At 40.7% G+C, this 23,450-nt stretch overlaps 1 protein-coding gene across 8 annotated transcripts in view; it reads right to left on the bottom strand.

The window, feature by feature from the left end:
* Positions 1–23,450, bottom strand: part of LOC121718564 (zinc finger and SCAN domain-containing protein 2-like) — a 29,333-nt gene that overhangs the window by 3,784 nt on the left and 2,099 nt on the right. The window contains exons 2-12 of one of the 8 annotated variants that reach the window (XM_042103588.1): positions 19,315–19,491; positions 18,789–19,039; positions 18,347–18,474; positions 17,697–17,917; positions 16,088–16,132; positions 15,379–15,432; positions 15,211–15,270; positions 13,357–13,659; positions 12,921–13,209; positions 10,304–10,417; positions 1,930–2,043 (exon numbers count right to left, since the gene is read on the bottom strand). In XM_042103588.1, coding sequence (XP_041959522.1) covers positions 1,930–2,043; positions 10,304–10,417; positions 12,921–13,209; positions 13,357–13,659; positions 15,211–15,270; positions 15,379–15,432; positions 16,088–16,132; positions 17,697–17,917; positions 18,347–18,474; positions 18,789–19,039; positions 19,315–19,491 — 1,756 coding nt within the window. The remainder of the gene's footprint in view (positions 1–1,929; positions 2,044–10,303; positions 10,418–12,920; positions 13,210–13,356; positions 13,660–15,210; positions 15,271–15,378; positions 15,433–16,087; positions 16,133–17,696; positions 17,918–18,346; positions 18,475–18,788; positions 19,040–19,314; positions 19,492–23,450) is intronic. The other 7 variants (XM_042103589.1, XM_042103593.1, XM_042103592.1 and 4 more) reach the window with 7 other exon arrangements.

Genomic DNA, 23,450 nt, shown 5'->3' with positions numbered 1-23,450 from the left:
GGCTGTTTTTGTATCAGGGATAGTGGGGATACGTCACTTCTGTTGATGTTCGAACAAAACAGAGAGCTAGTTCACTACTCCCTCCCGTGCAATTAAAACTCTCCTAAATGTGCATCTCGTCGGTTATTGGTTGAAACACTTGCTTTTTTGATTTTGAGTGGGTTGCCAATCCTTGTTGGTAGCATTTTTTTTGTGTACAGATCTCGGAGCCTAGGGTGCCTAAAGAGACACGTGTTTTTGATGGCCTGCTAATGGGGCAGACAGCTAGCGGATCGTTAGGAAAGATTAGATGAATGTGATCATTTATGTTTGGGGCTTTTTTGGGCCTGAAATCACTGATACAATCTTTAAATAAGCTTGGTAGTTGATTCGCCACTTTGGGAAATCCCTACCAATAACACAAGGATTTTATCATCTCTCCTATGTACATCTGAAATGTGTTGTGTGGATCTGCAACCAGATGCTAGCATCTGTAATCTCTAAAACTGACAGTCATGATTTTTTTTTCAACATGAAGAGGAAAGAAAACATTTTCTGTTGAACATACTCAAATCTTTAATGATAATAATAAAACAAACAGGCTACAGAATACCCACTACATAAATTTAACACATCATAGCAACACTATGGGCTAGGGATACCACTAAAAAATTCCAGACGGATAAAATTCGCTCGTCATTTGCACAATTGGTCCACTCCTGGCCAACGGCCTCTTGTAATGTAATTTACACCAAAGGCCAGAGTATGTCCAATTACTCTTTGAAAACATTCATGTGATTTTGAGTTCCTGTCCTATTTCAAAACTGTCCTCACATTGTGAACACTTGTGAGACTACCCGATGGTGTGCTCCCTCTTCTGGTGTAACTGCAGGCTCTGTATGTAGCTAAACCTCTCCCCACAGTTGGTGCACTGGTAAGGTTTCTCTCCAGTGTGAACCCTCTGGTGTGTCTTCAGAGCATCTTGGCGAGCAAAAGCCTTCCCGCAAACGGAGCAAAGGTGAGGCTTTTCACCTGTGTGTCGCAGTTTATGCTTTATAAGATTTGATAAACGAGTAAAACTGTTCTTACACTCAGAGCATTTATATGGTTTCTCACCTGCGTGAGTTCTTAAGTGTGTTTTCAGAATGGCATTAGTTGTGAAAGTCTTGTTGCAATGTGTACAGGGATGAGATTTGACTGCTGTATGTGTTGCCTCGTGGCTATTAAGGGCGTTTGTACTTTTGAATCTACTCCCACACAACAAACACAGATAAGGCCTCTCTTCTGTATGACTGAGCTGATGACTTCTTAGGGCAGCTGGACTAGGAAAACTCTTTGTGCACTGGGTGCAAGAATATGGTCTTTCCCCCGTATGTGAACGTATGTGTATTTTTAAGAATGATTTTGTTCTATATGTCTTTGGGCAAATGGAGCACTGATATGGTCTATCCTGCGTATGCCTTCTTTGGTGTTCACGCAAGTTACCTAACTGTGCAAAAGCTTTGTTACACTCTGTGCATGCATAAGGTCTTTCTCCTGTGTGGATTCTTTGGTGAAGATTGAGATTCCCTGTGTTTGAAAGCATTTTGCCACACTCTTTACACTCATAAGATTTCTGGGCACTCTTGAGACTTTTCTTGCTAGGCGATGGCCTGTTGGCGGACTCTGAGCTTTCCAACACGGCAGTAGCGGACGGATTTTTTCTGGTATGCACTCTCTGGTGAACAGAGAGCTGGCTTGGGAACGAAAATGCCTTTCCACAATCCCTGCACTCATGAGACTTGACACGGTCAGTTTTTCTCTCGCCTGTCTTGCCTTTGGATTTACGAGTCTTCCTTGGTCCTCGTGCTCTAGACTCACAGGGACTGTGAGAAGGCGACGTCTTTTTATGATATCTTCTTTGGTGAGCTCTCAGGGAGTTCAGTTTGAAAAAGGTCCTACTACACTCACTGCAGGAATGCAGCTTCTGTTCCAACTCTGTCTGTTCTGTCTGTCCGTCTCTTCTTTGCTCCTCGGGTGCACATGCGGTGTCTCCATCATCAGAACAGGAGTCCAAGCCTTCAGCTGTAAAAAAAAACAACTTTCAGCTATTTCCCAAAACTGGGATGGAATTTAGCATAGAATATCACTCTTTATACATAATCTACTCATCAGAAGCAATCTCCTATAACAATAACACCATCCAATAGGACATCATTATTATTGTTTGACCTCCAATTAGCATTGGATGACCGCTCGATCATCGGTACTCATTCTGCTTGACTTCGGCTTGAATCACTGCATCCTTCTCTCTATACTCTAACATGGGAATCTCCGGCTCTGCTCTCTCCTGGTTTGAATCCTATCTCACAGGACGCTTGTTTAACATATCATGGTTTGGACAGCTATCTGCTCCTCACTATCTCACCACAGAGGTCCCCCAGGGCTCAGTGCTGGGTCCCCTTCTCTTTGCTATCAACACCACCTCCTTGGGACAGATTATCCGTTCACATGGCTTCTCATACCACTGCTATGTAGACAACACACAGCTCTATCTGTCCTTTCCAGGACCCCTTGATCCCCCTTGACCCCTTGATCTCAGCACTGATCTCGGATTGCCTCTCAGACATATCTACGTGGACGAAGGCACATCACCTCCAGCTAAACCTCTCAAAAACGGAATTGCTGCTGGTCCTCCCAGCTAAACCTACCACACACCATGACCTCAACATCAAAATTGACTCCCTGTCTGTTGCACCTACCAGGGCTGCAAGAAATTTAGGAGTCGTTACCGACAACCAACTAACCTTCTTAGATCATGTTGCCTCGTTTGCCCGGTCATGCCATTTCGCACTTTACAACCTATGGAAAATCAGGACTTACTTGAAAAACCCTTTCATGAACCCTTACGTGAAACCCTTTCAGATGATCCAGAACGCGGCGGCGTGCCTGGTCTACAATCAACCCAAAAGGGCACATTACCCCGCTGCTCATCCAGCTACACTGTCTACCTAATGGCTGTCCGCATCAAATTCAAGTCTCTAATGCTTGCCTACAAAGTAGTCTCCAGTTCTGCTCCCACCTACTTGAATGCCCTCATACAGGCATACCCTAACTCCAGACCGTTGCTCTCCTCAGACGAATGACGTCTTCAGAGAACATCTCCTCTTGTAGCACTACTTGCAACTAGTCTTGCTGATCCTAGTACTTACCACCTGACTAGAACTGACACTTGTCTGTTTAAAAACAGCACTCACTGATGCACTTATTCTTATTGTACTCTACCTTTTTTTAAATTGTCCCAGAATTGTTGAGAGAATTGCTTTAAAATTGTTTAACATTGTTGTTAGTCGCTTTGGTTAAAAAGGTGTCAACCAAATGTAATGTAATGTAATGGATGACACTGAAAATGCATGTTAACAGTCACAACACGCACCACATTCCTTGATCTTGTTAATTTGATCTGGGCTTTATATCTGTTTTGGGACCGCAGGCCCCTCCTGTGGATTCTGTCGAATAGACAATTTGACTGCACACGTTCCCATAATCCCGTGCAGTGGTCTTGTAGGCCTACTCACATTTGAAAATGAATATACAAAGGAATAATAATAATAAAGAGGAATATAAAATCATCTGTTAGAAATTGATCTTAATGCCTTAATTAAAATGAGAAAAAATCCAACCTTTAAGGACACCAATTTTCAGTGAATGAAGAATGTATAGTACATAAATAAATGTTCTTCCTTAAATTACAGGGGCAATAAGTATTTGACCCCTATGTTAAATGAAAATGAAATGAAATGAAAACTAAATGAAAAACACACCATGCCAATCTCTAGGTATGGTGAAGGGTATGTGATGATGTGGGGCTATTTTTAATTCCAAAGGCCAAGGAAACTTTATCAGGATGCATAGTATCCGGGATCCATGAAATAAATGGCCTTTAAAAAAAAACTCTGCTTGCCTCTATGGGAATTTAACATAGGGGTCAAATACTTAATGCCCTTAGCCTGGGTTTTCCCATGCTGCCTTACGCGCGTGATTTTATTCACGCTGCTAGGCAGCCTGGATACCATGGAGCAAATTTTTGCCTCGGTAAGGGGACCAATCACAGAACGGAGGGCAGCAAGACGATGACGGCACACCGAAGTCGTTATGAGCTACGTACAGATGCATTTGATAGACATTCGTAGCGCCCAATAAACGGCTCTGGGCATTCGTAAACCACATTTGAAATACGAGAAAATGAATGCCTAATTCCCAGACCACATCTCAATGAGATGAGGTCTGACGTTAGCCAGACTATAATGCCCTTGTAATTTAAGGAAGAACATTTATTTATTTACCATACATTCTTCATTCACTAAGAACATTGGTGTCCTTATTAAAGGTTGGATTTTTACTATTTTTTTAAATTAAAGAAGCCCTATGCAGGTCTGGTTATTCCTTCACTGTTTCTGGGTTTTCGCTGGATTTGGGCTCGCATTTTTCATGACACAGCTCCCCCTGCAGCTTCGGTAGCAAGTGACTGCTACGCTAAACCCCCACTAGCTAGCGAGCTAGCCATGAAAAAACCAAGCTAAACACATACAGGGCTCACAATAAAACGGTCGAGCAAACACATTGTTCAAGAGACTATCAAAGCACATTACAAGTAGTTCACCCAAGGGTAGGCTACTTACAATTTCAACAGCAACAAAGCCAAGTCGGTGTCCGTTTTGCAGTCTTCTTAGAAACTACAATCTGACTACATTTTCGAGGCGTGATTGGATACTTCCGCTGAGTCACATCCGGATTTCCTCAGAACGGAAACAGAAAGTTGCATATTTGTTTTTTCCGCGGAGAAGCGATAGGGGGAGACGAAGCACCCACCAAACGACCCAGAAAGTGTTGTAGAACCAACCCGAATGACTCAACCTGCATAATTAAGGTCATTTTTGCTAAAATTGTTGCATAGTGCTTCTTTAAGGCATTAAGATCAATTTCTAACAGATGATTTCATACTCCTCTTTTTAGTCAAGTTTAGCATGGGTTCAAATTCTTATTCTCCCCACTGTATTTTAACATTTAATCTACTTCTCTAACAGGCATGGTGAATGTAGCAAAAAAGTTGCAAAGGCATCCGTTGACAAGTATTAGATACAAAGGCTGCATGAGCTGTAGTATCAGTTACATATTGCTCAAATTGGAAGTTTTCTCACTCATGGTGTTTCCCTCTGAGTCATGATATTTGTTTTTGTCACAATAGTTCTGTGCTGTAAAAGCTTCAATATTTCACTTAAAAACAATGAATCATATTCATATTCACATTAGGCTTAATTATCAGTTTTGGTCATCTTGTTCAGGACAACCAAGCCGTATATAGTTTAGCCAAATCAGTTTCAATGGTTCAATTGTTCAATCGTTCTCCGGTTTCCACCAGAGCCAGAGCGTCTCTCTACCCTCAAAAAAAACTTATAAAGACCCAGATCTTCAGTACGGAACCCTTGCAGGGTCATTGCAAGATATTTTTTGGTATATATCCAGAAAATGTGTGCTCATTTTACTAAATTGTGTGCACATTTTACTAAATCATGCGCACATTTGACTAAATCATGTGCACGTTTTGCAAAATTGTGCAAACATTTTACTAAATTGAGAGCACAATTTAGTAAAATGAGTGCACAATTTAGCGAAACATGCACATGATTTAGTAAAACGTGTGCACATTCTCTCGATTCACAAAATATCTTGCAATGACACCTCCTGGGCTCCGCACTTCAGAGAGTACCTCTCTTCTAGCACTACCAACAACTAGACATGCCAATCTAGAACTTAACACCTGACTAGACCTGACAATTGACTCTGTGGAATTAGTGCTTGATTGCTACACTAACTTAACCTTGTTGCAATGTTCGTTGCAGGGATGTGCAACATTTGAACAGAAATTCTACCTCCTGTTTGCTACCTCAATTGAAATGCAAATGAAATGCCGAAATGCAAGTGAAATTATAGTCCGGAAAATACGGTAAATCGTAATCAATTCTGTGTCAAGTCTGTATCTCAATTGTGCTCGTTTTTTGTGATCTTCAACCATTTCTGGATTACGTTTTGCCTTTCGGAATTGAGTCTGATATGTGATCTGAGAGTTGGACTGTTTTTGCCATGCCTGTTTTGTGAGGTTTGATCCAGTTAAACCGTGGTGTTGTGTATAGAGCTTAATCAGTCATATTTGACATTGATGGGGGAATTAAACTTGAGCTGAATCCGGTAGCTTGAGGGATCCCGGGTATGCATCTGCCACCAGCCAGTTGTGCATTGCTGCTGTATCCCATGTCCCGTTATGTAGGCTAGTTGTTCAGAACAGGGAGGTGTTGTTACCATGGCAAAATGCAAATGTTGCTGTGGGCAGCCAGCTACTGCGCACATGCTACTGTAAGCACAAGATTCGGGTGAAGAGGTGTCCAGCTGTTCACCCCCACAACTTGGGCTACGCGGGGTCGCCTCCCTGTTCTGAACAGTAATGTTAAATAGACTTGGTAGTTGATTGGCCACTCTGGGAAATTTCTACCAATAACACAAGGAATTTATCATCTCTCCTATGTAGATCTAAAATGTGTTGTGTGGATCTGCAACCATGCAGGGCCAGGTGTGCTAGCTAGGAGGTTGAAATGAATAGCATCTGTAATCTCTGAAACTGACAGTCATGATTTTTCTTTCAACATGAAGAAAATAAAACAATTCAAGTATAACATACTCAATTTTTAATAATAATAATAATAATAATAATAATAATAATAATAATAGTAGTAATAATAATAATAATAATAATAATAATAATAATAATAATAAAAAAAAACAGCCTACAGAATATAGGTGAACGTAATGTGACCTTCTCTAAACTTTTGAATGCACATGTCCAACACTTCAATGTTTCAGTACTTTCTGTTATGATTATGAAACATTACATTTGAACCAAAAGCCAGATATCCCTGGCTTTTTGTGAGTAGTGTATGTCAGCTACACCCAGGGTTCGTACACCTATTCCAAATCAAATTCAAGCACTTTCAAGGTCAATTTTCAAGCTTTTACAAGACATTACAGCGGTGGAAATTACATATTATGCAAATACACTAACTTTTTTGACTTTTTCTATCACATTAAGAGATGGTTTTAACAAACATGTTGTGATTCTTAATAGCAGGAAGTAGACTTTGCTTGCTAGCTAATTGGCTGAGTCAGTATCATTGTCTCATGATCTGTTATCCTGAGCTACCAACCAGTAGGCTAGCAATGTGGAGATGTGATGTTGGTGTCTGAAGGTGACTGAGTTGTCATATAATTGGATAAATTCAACTTCTTGCCAAACGGCACGATATGCACATATTATATATATGTTTCATACATTATACCATAAATCACACTTAGAAATACAGCCTATTAGGCATATGGTATATTTATAGAAGAGCAAAGTAGCCTATATAGGTCTATGAAAGCCTTTATATTACAGCCCTGGTTAAGTCTATCATGATCATTTTGCCATATGATGTAGAAACATTTGTTCAGTTTATAACATATTTTGTTTAGAACATAAACCAACACAGTTTTTCACAATATTCTACTTTTTTAGATACACCTGTATATCTCAAGAGCCTTTCTCCAATTGGTTTTGAGGATATTTATACTGGTCCCTGCTCCATCTGTTATTAAGAATGGATTGTGGGTATTGAAGTTTATGTAAGCTGAGTGAAACACTACGTTTGTTCGTTAGTTAGGACATAGGCCTACTCCGTGATAGCGGAGTCATCTCTACTTTCGTTTTGACATGGCTCTGGTCAGAGGTATCTACAACTAGCCTACGTGTCGCGTGACGGTTTGTTGATGCAAGAATAATTGTCTCGTCGGCTATTTTTAGTTAATAAATTAAATACAATTTGAAGAAAGACTCTATTCGTCTCCCTCTTCAACCTAACTTTCTCCTTGTTGTCCAATGACTGAGCTAAGTAGCCTATTAAATACCATGTTAGCTTTAATGGCGACCTACTGTATCTAGCAATGAATCTGTATGACCCTACATGATATCTGTTCAGCAGTCCGAAATAGCTGTTTTCTAACCAACGCTCATTAAAACACGTTGATGCAGTCTAGAGCCATAGTTTTATCTACCGCTGGTGCAGTCATCTCCGACTGTGTGCAAGGGGGCGTTGTCACGCATGAAAACGGACAGGCAGATCAGTCACACATGCAGAGGCACCAGCGAGGACCATGGCGGAGAAGTTTTCATTTTAAACTCTCCGACTTTCTACATCTAATACTTCCACCCACCTCACCCGCAAGGCGACCACAATTGTGAGTGATGCAAGTCACCCCACTCACAATTTGTTTGATCTACTGCCCTCTGGAAAGAGGTACAGAAGCCTGGGCTCCCGCACCACCAGACTCACCAACAGCTTCATACACCAGGCTGTTAGGATGCTGAACTCTCTCCCCCCTCAGCTACATAACATCCTGGACTTTGGACCCACAATAGCTGCCTTGCACTACTCCACTTGTACACTTTGCAACTTGTTGTTGTTGTCCTGTTGTCCTGAAAACACTTCTGAACACACTTCTGCTGCTCTTACATAACTTGCACCACTATGCCACTTGCATACTTAGGTCAAACAGAACTACCTCAGCCATTTATTGGCCTGACTTTTGCACTATTATATTGACTGTCTACTGTATGCACAGTTGCACAATTTCAACCCAAATTTTGCTGCTCTTATGTCTTCATTGTATAGTGCCTTCTTATTTACTTTTTATATTGTTTACTTGAATGTTATGTTTGTCTGTGGACTTAATTGGTAAAATATGTCTTGTCTCCACCGTGGGATAGTGGGAAACGTAATTTCGATCTCTTTGTATGTCTTGACATGTGAAGAAATTGACAATAAAGCAGACTTTGACTTTGACTAATAAGCTATTCCGTCAGATAACTATTTATATCAAAAGAAATACAGTTACAATTTCAAACATTTTCAAGCACTTTATACAAAATGCAAGCACTTTTCAAACCTTGAAAACGCAACAATAAAATTCAAGCATTTTCAAGGATTTCAAGCACCCGTACGAACCCTGTACACCAATGTCCAGAGTATGTAAAATTTCCTCCAACGGCGTCTTGTAATATGTTATTTACACCAATGTCCAGAGTATGTCAAATTACTCTTTGAAAACATTCATGTGATTTTGAGTTCCTGTCCTATTTCAAAACTGTCCTCACATTGTGAACACTTGTGAGACTACCGGATGGTGTGCTCCCTCTTCTGGTGTAACTGCAGGCTCTGTATGTAGCTAAACTTCTCCCCACAGTTGGTGCACTGGTAAGGTTTCTCTCCAGTGTGAACCCTCTGGTGTGTCTTCAGAGCATCTTGGCGAGCAAAAGCCTTCCCGCAAACAGAGCAAAGGTGAGGCTTTTCACCTGTGTGTCGCAGTTTATGGTTTATGAGATGTGATACTTGAATAAAACTGTTCTTACACTCTGAGCATTTATATGGTTTCTCACCTGCGTGAGTTCTTACGTGCTTTTTCAGATTGCCATTAGTTGTGAAAGTCTTGTCACAATGTGTACAGGGATGAGATTTGACTGCTGTATGTGTTGCCTCGTGGCTATTAAGGGCATTTGTACTTTTGAATCTACTCCCACACAACAAACACAGATAAGGCCTCTCTTCTGTATGACTGAGCTGATGACTTCTTAGGGTAGCTGAACTAGGAAAACTCTTTGTGCACTGGGTGCATGAATATGGTCTTTCCCCCGTATGTGAACGTATGTGTATTTTTAAGAATGATTTTCTTTTATATGTCTTTGGGCAAATTGAGCACTGATATGGTCTATCTTGTGTATGTGTTCTTTGGTGGTCATGCAAGCTGCCTAAATGTACAAAAGCCTTGTTACACTCTTTGCATTTATAAGGCCTTTCTCCTGTGTGCATTCTTTGATGAAGATTGTGATTTGATGTGCTTGAAAGCATTTTGCCACACTCTTTACACTCTTTCTCTTTTCTTTTCTTTTTCTTAGTAGGCTCTTTGGATGACTCCTTGCTTTCCAACACGGCAGTAGCGGACGGCTTTTTTCTGGTATGCACTCTCTGGTGAATAGAAAGCTGACTTGGGAACGAAAATACCTTTCCACAATCCCTGCACTCATGAGACTTGACACGGTCAGTTTTTCTCTCGCCTGTCTTGCCTTTGGATTTACGAGTCTTCCTTGGACCTCGTGCTCTAGACTCACAGGGACTTTGAGGAGGGGACGTCTTTTTATTATGTCTTCTTTGGTGAGCTCTCAGGGAGTTCAGTTTGGGAAAGGTCCTACTACACTCACTGCAGGAATGCAGCTTCTGGTCCAACTCAGTCTGTTCGGTCAGTCCATCTCTTCTTTGCTCCTCAGGTGCACTTGCGGTGTCTCCATCATCAGAACAGGAGTCCAAGTCTTCAACTGGAAAAAAGAAATCTCAGCCATTTCCCGAAACAGAATGGAATTCAGCACAAATTGTTGGTGCTTCACACTTGCAACACAACCCACTCATGAAAAGTAATCTCTTCTGACTTGACATCATCTGATAAACACATCACTGTTATTGTTGTAATTTGTTAAAGGTGCTCTAAGCGATGTCATACGGTTTTTAGGCTAAAACATTTGTTGTCACTTACAGCAAACATCACCTCACCATCCGCTAGCTGCCTGTGTTCTGAATACACTGTAAAAAAACGCTATCTCTGTGGACAACCCAGGCTCCAAAAACGGCCTCAAAACAACTTGGGCAAACCTTGCCCATAAAAACATAAACTGTTCCAGCAAATCACCGAAAAGATGCACGTTTAGGAGAGTTTCAATTGCACAGGAGGGAGGGGGAAGAAGTAGCGAGCTAGCTTTCTGTTTTGTTTGAAAGTCAACAGAAGTTACGTTACCCAGCATTGCTTAGAGCGCCTTTATGACTTTTCCCAATTAAATATGACCTTAAAGCAAAATCATAATAACAGTCAATTAATCATGAATGTTACTTTGGATAAAATATCACGCAAAATCACTGAGCATGACACATCAACCATAACACTACCTTCTTTTATACTGCTCTCAATTAGACCTATCAAAATAATTTGGTTATTGATGTATCATACGAATTATGAAACTATCAACAACAAACTTTGCAGATCTCAATATTGGCCAACTGTTGGGTTTACATTCTCGTCATTAGATTTCAACAGATTTGTTGTAGATTTGTGTTTAATGCAGTATCCTGAACAACTATCTAATCTAATGGCCCAAGTGCACTTCTGCGGATGTGCACCAATGAACAGGTATGATAAGGGATCAGATTCCAAAAATAATTCAGTGGAAATGCATGGATTCATGAATTATTTTTGGAATCTGACCCCTTATCATACCTGTTCGTTCGTACTCGTCGCTCGACTTATCGTGACTAAATTCAAGATGGCGTTGAACTATTGTTTTTTTCAAAGTTATCCATGTCTCGTTTTAAATGTCAAGGCCCTCGGAAGTCTACCAATGAAGTATGGAGCTACTTTGAGCCTCGTAAATGGTGTAAAACAGTGATTTATTTGCATGGCTAGGCCGATGCCTGAGGCACCACAACGAAACACTGTTGGTAGCATTGGCTAACTAGCGCCAGATTTCTGAGTGCAGGGGACAAGCCGAGGTGAGCTATGAGACATACGTTCACACTCGGTATCATGTTTCAACACACTTTAGGTCAATATCACACCGGAATTCTGCTTTAACTCCTTAATATCAATGTAAACAAAAAAAGTCAAGTCATTTCAAGTCATTTGTCTCAAGTCTAAGTCAAGTCTCAAGTCATGAATAGCAAGTCAAAGTCAAGTCGAGTCTTTTATACATGTTGATCAAGCAAGTCTCAAGTCTTAAAAAATGACTCAAGTCCCCCATGTCTGTGGTATGGTGACCTAGCCTGACGAGCCAGACCCACATTAAAATGTAGGGCACTCACTGTAGGCAGTGAGTGCCCTACATTCCGACCGGCGGAATAATTGGTTTCAAATTCCCTCTGCACGCAATAGGACAGTGCTACAACTCATAAGTCCCATACGTTTTCCCACCAGCAGAGCTAGTTGGCTAGTTCAAACTTTTGCCAACTTAATAAAAGCTTAACTCGTGTCACACTGTTCGCCAACAGCAACATCCATCTTCTTTGTTTTCAAGTAGCAGGGAATTCAAGCCAAACCGATGCAACTCTGCCATCAATCATTATGTTAAGCCCACCTAACGGCTCTATACACGATGTGATTGGACCTATCGAAGTTTACTTTTTCTAGCTTGCAAGCCAACGTAGAGTTGCTAATTGCTAATATAGCCTAGAAATCTAGACGCACCCTAGCGGCGGCAAATTAATTTGCTCAGCCTGTACATCTAGTATCAAACCATAGGGATTTCTATTGGCTAACACTGTGGATGTTATTCAATCACAGCGCTCTATTTTGTTAGAGAGTCTTAAGGCGGGCTTAACAGGATAACGACAGTCCTGCGACGGTGAACAACAAGGAAGGTGGCTATGGCGAACGAAGAGCGGTTGTTTGAATCGGCGTTGGCGTCAACTTTGGAGAAGTTGGACTTGTGCTTTTCTTTGAAAGTTGAGCAACACAATGCACTTAATTCATTCCTTTTAAAGAAGGATGTATTTGCCGTTTTGCCGACCGGATACGGATATGGTCGTAGCGCTGGCCTATTGCATGCCTAGGCAGTTTGAAAGACAATTCTCTGCCCGCCCCTTGGATTAAAGTGAGGTGAATGGTTCGATGCCAGACTATACATTTCAATGATATAGGATGGCCCGCCAGGCTAAGGCTAATACTGACCGGTTTAGTCTACAATATGTTTAGTCTACAATTGTTATATGATTAAATTGAACAGAATTTAAAATAGTATAGTATTTTCAGCATTTTCCTCCTCCGTCTGTACTTACTTGTGGGGTCATAGTCACCGTCTCCATCATCATAATCATCATCATCATCATCATCGTGTTGATCGTAGTCAGAGCTGCCTTCATCACCGTGGTCCCCGTTTTCTGTTTGTATCTTATAAACTCCATCGGGCCCCAGCATTCCACGGCAGTCTTCAAGATTCACTGACACCACATGCAAGGGCACCTGCTGGGATGGTCCCTCTGCAACATCACTAAGAGACACTGGGCGGTCTTCTGGATCGTCCTCTGAGGTGCAAATGAGGAGGAGGTTTGCTGGGCTCGAATACACCTGTAAAACAAACAAATAAAGTTGTATTTTACTGGCATAAGACTTTCCTCATTGTAGCAAATGTATAGGGTGTGTCAGCAATATTAGTGAGTCCTATTTGAATTTGAATTTAGACGCAAAGATGGTTTGAAATGAACCAAGGCATACCGAAGTCTTGAGGGCACAGTTAGTTTCTAATGGAGGTCTCAGCTGAGGTGTCTGTGGGGTCTGTGATGTAACATCCTGGTCGTTGTTGGTTTCTAATAGAGGTCTCAGCTGTGCGGTCTGTGATGCAACATCCTGGTCCTTACTGGTTTCTAATGGAGGTCTCAGCTGAGGGCTCTGTGGGCTCTGTGATGGAACATCCTGGTCCTTGTGTGACCTTTGTGGTGACCTTTCTGTGTCCGAGCTACCAGACTCTGGATCATCAGGATCGGGATCGCTATGGCAATCTGAGGCATTAGAACTGGTCTGCATGCATGGGACACAAAAAACTGAATCAAAACTCAGTGACTCAAGTGTTACATAAATGCAGAAAGAACAATACATTTGATACAGAACACTTTTTAGACATATCTGAGCAGTGTTTCCCCTACAATGTATTCCACTGAATTTTGAGCGCCACTGCAAAATATTCACATTATCAGTAATGTCACGACATTTTCTTGCACACTGTAAAAGCACAACAGACAATGTCATCTTGAAATTGTTTTCTGACAATCATCATGACTTAAGTTTAAGTGCATCAAATCTTCACCTACAGTAGCCTCTCATCTCTATTTAGGACATAAAGGTTATGCTTCACAAGCCCAAAGACAAGCCTGCAGCCCATGCGTTCTGAAGCAGCCGAAGCAGAAAGCTAGGCTAACATTACGGCCACACCCTAGCAACACCCATCCATTGGATATATATATATATATATATATATATATATACACACACACATATACACAAACACACACACACACACACACACACACACACATTAACAGTTGCATGCATAAGTTTACACCCCCATGCTAAAGTGGAATAAAAAGAGGAATTAAAAATCATCTTTTGGAAATTGCCTTAATTAAAAAAAAAGAGGACAAATCCAACCTTTAAGGACACCAATTTCCTTTGTGAATGAATAATGTATCGTAAATAAATAAATGTTCTTCATACGTACACCCCCCTATGTTAAATTCCCATAGAGGCAGGTAGATTTTTTATTTTATTTCATGGATCCAGGATACTATTCATCCTGATAAAGTTCCCTTGGCCTTTGGATTAGCATGGTTTTATTTCAGTTAGCCTAACAGCTGGTTTGAGTTGCATTGAGAGACGAGCTTATAGAAAGTACCCTATACTAACTGAAATAAAACCACGCCAATTTCTAGATATAGTGAAGGCTATGCGTTGATGTGGGGCTATTTTAATTACAAAGACCATCCATGTTATCATCATAACTTTTCAACCAGTGTATGTATGGTTAGAATTCTGAAGTGCAAAATAGTTTAGGCTACAGCAGAAATATTTCCATCCATAGATAAAAATGACAAAAAAAATGATAAAAATCGACCCCCTTTGCACAGCTTGGTTACAACTTCCGGCACATAACAGCACCACTGTTGGAGAAATTTCTAGGGGAAACTGCTGAGTGTCTCCATGGACTTTGGGCCATTCCACGTCATCTCAACTAATTCTTCTGGAATCCTTTGGTCTCAAACATCTCTGAACAAATTGCCAGGTGTAATTAGATTACTCATGAAAGACATGTGTATATTTGGATTATTATTTCAGACCAACACTTTCCAAAATACAGTCAGCCAGACATGATTATTCTTGACAGAGGTCAGGTGCATCATGGGACATTAGTTGAATTGAAACAGAATGTATCATCATGTGTGAAGTGCATGGTCAACATTGAGGATGTGGAGTTGAACATTATATCTGTATTATTGAATTATATCTGTAACTGACAGAGACTAATATTGTATATGGGAAGTCTACTATGCAACTTCTAAAGAGAAAAAAGCTTACATCAGCATCTGCTGTATCCATGGTTTCATGGGAGTCACCATTTCCAACCTGTAAAGCAGCCTTAAATGATACATAGCCAATGTGAACCAAAAAGCCTGAAAAGAAAAGACTTGTCATAGACAAGAACATTCTTCAGATAATGATAAGAGTTCTGAGAACCTTACTTACATCTGTCTGCACAGTAACCTGGACACTAGGGGGTGTATGGGTCTCCTGTGCATTCTTCAACATACCATAAACAACCATGAATCAACATGCCATTAGGCCTAGAAACAGTTTTAAACTAGCATATAAACAGGTATTTACAAGAGTGCCTACAACATGTTGGTCTAAGCTTTGTATATAACATTATATAAAAATAAACATTTTGATTAGATCATTTTGATTTGATAGTTTTATTAGCTAGACCAGGGGTTCCCAAACTTTTCCACGACAAGGCCCCCCAAATACCACTAGGTTCTGGCCAAGGACCCCCTTCATGTGTTATTAAACCCATCGACAATACTATGGCAAATGTAAAAATACATTAAGCTAATCCTAATAATTATTTTAGCCACAAGCACTTCGCGATAGACCATACAGTGTGTAAAAATTGTATTTGGGGCTTTCTGCTATATGACAGCTATCGCTCTACTATTATTCAGTCATTATCATGGAAAATATAATGTCCAGATATGCGACACAATATTATAATGGCATTGTATAACAACCCTCATAGTAAAAGGTATATTTTACATTTTCAAATGTATTTATTTGTTCCTTTTATTTTTCCTTCCAACTTGCTGAGGCCCCCCTGGCACCCCCTCGCGGCCCCGGTCCCCACTTTGAAAACCACTAAGCTAGACTATTTGCCAGATGGTACAAAAATAAATCTTACATGACTCCTTTTTTGGGGGTTCCAAACATCCTTTCCCAGTATTTCCTTTAAAACATAAGTAAATATAAGTAATTATTGTAAGTATAAGTATAAGTAAGTATATATACTTTTTTGATCCCGTGAGGGAAATTTGGTCTCTGCATTTAACCCAATCGGTGAATTAGTGAAACACAAACAGCACACAGTGAACACACAGTGAGGTGAAGCACACACTAATCCCGGCGCAGTGAGCTGCCTGCTTTGACTGCGGCACTCGGGGAGCAGTGAGTGAGCAGTTAGGTGCCTTGCTCAAAGGCACTTCAGCCGCGGCCCACTGGTCGGGGCTCGAACCGGCAACCCTCCGGTTACAAGTCCAGAGTGCTAACCAGTGGGCCACGGCTGCCCTTATAGTGCCCCTGCCCGGCTTGCAATAGTAACTAGGGGTGTGAATCTCTCATGTAAAACACGATACGATTTGCATCTAGATACATGGGCACGATTCAATACAAGAAAAGATACATGTTTATAAAAAACGATTCAGTACGATTCGATGCAATGCGATTCGATGCAATTCGATGCAGTTCAAGAATGGAAAGCATTCTGAAAGATTTTTTATCATTTGCTCATGGTGCACATTAATTTTATATTATCAATTATCATGGTCATGGTTGTCAATTAGGCAAAAAAAATGTGTGAATATGATTATCTAAACTGAGATTTGTTTCATATACTGTATTGAAATGAAAAAATAATAGTCTACATTTCAGTCAAACACAGCAGCCAAATACAACATAAAAATACATTTTTATAGACTTTACAGATTTTATAGAGTTATATCTGATTGTTTTCATGGAGCTGTAGCCTTGCTGAGGTAAGACAATACCGAAATAAAAGTGCTTAAGAAACTCTTGGCCTTTTCTCATATAGCCTACCCTACAAGAATAAAATAGGCCTACAAATCAATGAACTCTCTGGGCTTATTTTGTTCCAACAGTAGACCTAATGCAGAAACCTATAATGCCACAAGTCTGAGTGAATATGAACAAAATCATTGGCTAATAATTTGTGCATCATTTTAGAAGCAAGGGCCAAATTATTATTTAACATTAAGGAAATCCCTTCATCAAAGGTAAGGCTTTGTTGAAGGCTACAGACTATCGTTGCTGTTTAGGAATGCTATAAGTGTTTAATTTCGCACTGGATTTCGAAAAACAAAAGCCGACCGAGTTGTCACATGCTTAAGTTGCTACATGCTTAAGTTGCAGTAGATGTATGGGTAATGAGGTCATTTGACAACTTTGGGCAGTGAATGTAACCAAAAATGAACTGCAGTACCCACAATTCCGTACCACGTATAGTTTTAAAACCAGAAGTGGGATGAACGCGCTGCTTGGAACGTAATTGACAGTCTGAGCGAGCAGAAAAGGTTGTTAACCGATTCATAACAAGTACATCGATATAACGACCGGTTCATTTCAGTTTTTTTCCGATATGGGGCTTCATGTATCGATGTAGCCGTATCTTAGACGTTAAAAACGGATACCGATACATATCGGTTAATCTTTACACCCCTAATAGTAACCCCTCATGTCCATCTCAACAGCACCAAAGTATGTCCGATGTGATGTACCTTTGGGAGAATATACAGGGCTGAGCGTCCAAGCTCTCCGCTGGTTTTCAACACAGATGGGGTCACTGGAGAAACTTGAAGTGTTTTAATTCTTCTGTGGCCATCTACCTTCACAAACTGGAAATCAGTGTTGCCCAATCTAGGAAACGCACCTCTGAGGAAACTGTGGAACTCCTTGGCAGACAAAGACGTCGGCACCTTGATTTTTCTGGAGGCATTCCCTACAACACAAATGGCAAATGAAAATCCTGACAATCAACTGATTTGTGCAACAATGTCTTAGAGCGACAAAAGTCATTGTATAGCTCCATAATTAAATGTAAAGTAAAACAGTAACACTTTACTTGACAGTATCAACCTAAGAGTGACATGACACTGTCATGAACACATGACACTGTCATAACACATGAACCCTAACCCTAATCCTAAACTCTAACCTTAACCCTAATCCTAACTCTTACCCTAAATCTAATCCTAATCCTAATCCTAATCCTAACCCTAACCCTAACTTGTTATGACAAAACATGAATGACACTTAATAACAGAAGCGTTGTCATAAACATTTATGACTTGTTTATGACACGTTCATGACAATGTCATGTCACTCTTATGTGGATACTGTCAAGTAAAGTGTAACCAGTAAAACATACCCTTTTGTCGGGACAATATATGCATATGAGGATCAGAGAGGAGACAAACTCTGAAGGTCACAAATTTGTGTGGTGCCCTTCTCTTTGGTGGTGAGAGGGCGACTGTGCTTTGACGGGTGAGCTTCAGCCTGTAAAAAAATGGCAGAAAATGTAGATGATCGGGAACAGCACATAGTGGGTACAATCTCTGAGGTGCGTTCAAATTCAGCAAACAGTGGCATACCGTCATGGCAAATATGTCAAACGATCTTTGAACAATGTCGTGTGAACCTTAAATTGGTAACCCCTTATCCATGTGTGTATGTTTGCAGAGAACTTTCTCCTCAAACTGATTACAAACATTCACTTGCTATGTTTACGAATTTGAACACACCCTGACATATGTGTATTTAAGTGCATGGATCCAACTGTGGATGATGAGAAAACAGAATTCAGAATGTACCGTCTCTGCTGCTCCAGGTGTTGATGTGGTGTCTGCTGCTCCAGCTGTTGATGCGGTGTCTGCTGCTCCAGCTGTTGATGTGGTGTCTGCTGCTCCAGCTGTTGATGCGGTGTCTGTTGCTCCAGCTGTTGATGCGGTGTCTGCTGCTCCAGCTGTTGATGCAATGTCTGCTGCTCCAGCTGTTGATGCGATGTCTGTTGCATCAGCTGTCTATGTAGTGTCTGCACCTCATCCCTCAGGGCCCTGATGATCTTTTGGAAAAACAGGAAGTCAGACGTATCAGCATGATATCCTACTGTATACGGAGTTCCTGAGGCAAAACTAAGATGTTGACTCATGTGTCACAACCTGATAGAGAAGATGCATCTACTGCAAGATACTTAGGGCAAAAACTTCTACGAAATGAACAAGTTTATATGCAAACTTCACACAGTGTACTTGAACAACAATAGAATAGTAAATAGTAACCCATCACTCTGTGTTTGATAGTGAAAAGGTATGTCATGGACTACAGCATGTAGACTACCTCGTTTGCTTCAATTAATTGGTTCTCTTTCTCATCCAGTCTCTTTTGAAGGTCGTCAAGTTGTTGTCTCAGGAGCCGGTTGGCCTTCACTTGATGCTCCAGTACCTGCTGGGAGTCCACTTCACCCTCCTGCAACCTCATCTCCAGAGCCTCCATGTCAGGCGTCACCTTGTCATCCTCACATAGTAACATCACAATGGTTTACAATCACTGAGAGGCTGCGTGAAGGGCTGACTTTTTTTAATGAGTTAGTGAGTTTAAGCTGATAGTCCAACAAAACCAGTGCTAAACACCATAAGTTAGAGGTAACCACGTACGCCATGCTTTTGGAGGTGCAAACAAACGCTAACCTGACTCTCGCCAGATGAATTTCGTTCCGCTTAGCTCCGCCTATCTTCACTCACATCCATCTGGCACCTCTTCCGTTGAGAGTGATTTCTGCACCAGATTTTATGGTAGAGCCAATCAGGACGCAGGGCGGGAGTTTCATAGATGTGACTTACCTAGCGTTCATGGGCTTCGGAAAAATCTTTCTCCGAGTGAAAACATCATCATTCCGCGTCATTCACGTCACTTAATGTGTGAGTCAGAGGTCGGAAACTGGGGCTAGATTTTGCTAACAGAGTTGCCCAGTTAGGGGCTCGTCATCACTTTTGTCGTCACATTGTAGTTCGTTTGTAGTCCATGTGGCCTTCATGTCCAACAGTTTTCATGTGAACTTGGGAATTTGCCGTTTTTGTCACTTGAAAGCTGCATATCTTTCTTTCACAAGCATCTTACACTATATTTTAAGCAAATACAGTTGTTTGTTTAGGATTAGTGAGTGTATGTTTTCACCTTTGTTGTGGCATCCGTGTTTGTCACACATTCCGATGGCAAAGCACTTGAACACTTGCTGTCGGAAAAACAAAGTAGCCATGGGGGCGGTCTCATGGGGGTTGGCTTCGATGTGAGTGGTTGAAGTAGCACGTCAATAGATGACGGACAAGTGGCTTATCCAATCACATGCAAGATTTTTTGATTAGGCCCAGCCTTCTGAAGCAACACTTCAATAGATTGATCCCAGATGGTAGGGATGGGCAAAGAGAGGCTTTATGAAACACTGAAACGTTCGAAGCAATCGTGCCGAACTTTTCCGAGGCTTCGAAACAATTCCGACACCTCAGAGCTGTTTAGGGTGAAACAAATCTGTCAAATTCTTCGTATTGGAGATGTAGTCTTTAAAGTTCGTGGCTCACTGTGTTACCTGTGTTCAGTCTTTGTCAAAAGCTAAGCAGTCATGCCCTTGGTCAATTACTGGATGGGAAACCACATGAAGTCACAATAAAGAGAATCTTATTGCTGCCACTAGTGTTCTCTAAATCACTTTCTTCTTATAAAAACTCTCGATTTTTGACCATTCTGAGAGTTTAGTTGACTTCATCATTAACTGTGTGGTTAATGATGAAGTAAGAAAACATACAGATATGATCTGAAACAATAGGCTACCTTACAAATCAAACGGGGATCGAACCACATTTAAGCAGCCAGTGGGGTGTACTACGAATCTCGATTAGTGGGTTAGCGAGGTATGTTGCGCTCAAAGCCAGGCTATGCTGTGACACGAAAGTGAATCTGTTTTAGTGTCGCTATATCAAAGATTGTTTGGCTATATCACCATGGTATCTTATGCTGTCAACCAAACCAGGGGGGTATTCCATCAACCTCGCTAAAGGCCAAACCTGTCTTATTTCGATAAGTCTCGCTAATTTTAGTGAGAAGTCCGTTCCATTAATGAGGTTAACGTGAATCCCAGCTTGGTAACCATGGGAATTTATGCCACAGAACTAACCTGCTCCGTAGCAGGTTAACTTTCAAGCTAAATTAAGCTGTGTTGCAAAAAAAAAACAATCAGTCGGAAAACGAGTCCAAAAAGATGGTTCCGTCAACCTGTGCTCTCGTCACCTGTAGCCTACAACTTCAAAAATAGAAGTAGGCCTATAGAAATGTTTTTTTCCGACAGTGCACCAAGCATGGATTTACACATTCACTACCTCCAAAGAATGTATGAAGATTATACATTTAAACATGTTTTAACTTCACATGTGGTTCTAGGAATCGTGCTACTCTGTGTCACTTACGTTCGGTGGTGGTGTAATGTGCAGCGAGACGGTATAGGAAAGGAATTACATTCTTGCGTGTTCGCAGGTTCGCTTCCCATACGAAGTATTAAGGCTACATTGTTTATCACCTTGATGATGGCATTTTTATAATAATAATAAATAATAAATAAAGCTTTATTTGTATAGCACCTTTTTAGTTATAATCTTTGATGAAAGACATATGTCTACTGCTGATAAAGGGTCATGCACATTTGGTAGGCTGTTCAGTGACATATCTGATGCAAGCCAAAGGATAATTATTCTGTAGCCTAGGCAGCGAATAATTAAAACTGCTTCATGTGTCGACGATTGTTCATGAATGTCAAATCAACTGTGGGCCACACAGATCAAAAACTAGGCATAAATTGAATTGAAAGCCATTGCATTTCAGATCATTTTATTTCAAACACTTTGGGACTTATGGGAGACAATAGGCTATTATGTTGATACTAATTTATTTTGTGACCACCTACACCTAGACAATAATTTGGAGTGAACTCTTTTAATATAAGAACGTAGGCTATAGATAGTTTTGAATATATGGCAAAGTTGTTTTTGAGTTTATACTATTTATTCATTCACTCGTTTTGTTCAAGCATAGACTGTAGGCTATAGTCTATGTGTTCAAGAGTGAAGCCAATCAAACTCGCAATTGATTTCAAACCATTAGCATTGTTGTTTTAAATGTATGCTTTGATTATTCTCCAATTTCTGTAGGCAATCAATTTTTTTCTCTCGATGTTAAATTTGATGACTTTCGATGAAAATCCTGTAGATGGCGCTTGCCTATCGAACAGAAATCATCTAGTATTGTCTTAATTTTACGACATATAACGTCTTTTCGTCAATCTACTGTTTTGGACTATTTTTCTACCTCGTGCACGAGCAGAGATGAAGCTGAACTAAACCTCGCTTGAATAAACGAGGCCAAGATGCCGCTAACTTGAGTTAATGGAACGGCTTCAGCCCCAAGTGAAAGTCTACGCTAGTTCAAGCCAGGCTATTTCTGTTAAGCGCCACCTTAATAGAGCTGGTAAGTCCCGCCCTTTCCGCTGGACCTCTAGATTGAAAAATCGTCAATGCAAGTGAATGTGAGAAAATAATTATTTTCTGGTCCCGTTTGATTTGTGCCATGAATGTGAACATATGTCGTCTGTGAATTTTTGATATAATTTCTCATGTTACGAGTTTGACAGTATATTATATGATTCTTCGGCTATCAGTTGTGGAAAAGACATAACGAGAAAGACTACATGTCGCCTGTGACGTGAGCTTTACGTGAACATTTACTGAGATGCTAGTTTTTGTAACGGCAGGAATAAACACACATGGTAACAAAAATATTTGAAACATGTCTAGCTTCACTCAACACATTAACACTACGATACAGTGTGATTGTAAAGTTGTATGGTTCACTGTGTTCACAAAGTGCTCTCACACAAAGTTTAACCGCATCAAACTTCTACCCGCTCAATTGTAGCATTCTTTACACGACAATTTATATTAAAAATTCACAGACAACATATGTTCACATTCATGGCACAAATCAAACGGGACCAGAAAATATTATTTGCATTGACGATTTTTCAATCTAGAGGTCCAGCGGAAAGGGTGGGACTTACCAGCTCTATTAGCGAGGTTGATGGAATACCCCCCTGGTCGGGAGGACGTTATGTGCTAAGTTATAGCTCAAATTGTGTAATCTACCGCACACTGACCAATCAATTGTCTTAAAAACGAAGTTCTCACGTGTAGGATTCTGTCATATATCTTACAGGTGGAGCTCCGCCTCTACTAACATTTTGGGTCTCGAATGCGCTTTAAAGGTGCGATTTGTAGGATTGTTACCGAACGTTCTGCAGGCCAAAATCAAAACACTGGTGAACGTTCTCAAGACTACCAGACGCGAGCCTCTTCTGGGTTGCCAGATGTAATGAAGACTTAGCTAACGTTAGTTGACCTGCAGCTGCTTTAACGTTTCTCCAACCATGACTC

Source organism: Alosa sapidissima, chromosome 9, assembly GCF_018492685.1.
Source record: "Alosa sapidissima isolate fAloSap1 chromosome 9, fAloSap1.pri, whole genome shotgun sequence".
Classification (NCBI taxonomy): Eukaryota; Metazoa; Chordata; class Actinopteri; order Clupeiformes; family Clupeidae; genus Alosa; species Alosa sapidissima.
This window is presented reverse-complemented; position numbering and strand designations above follow the sequence as displayed.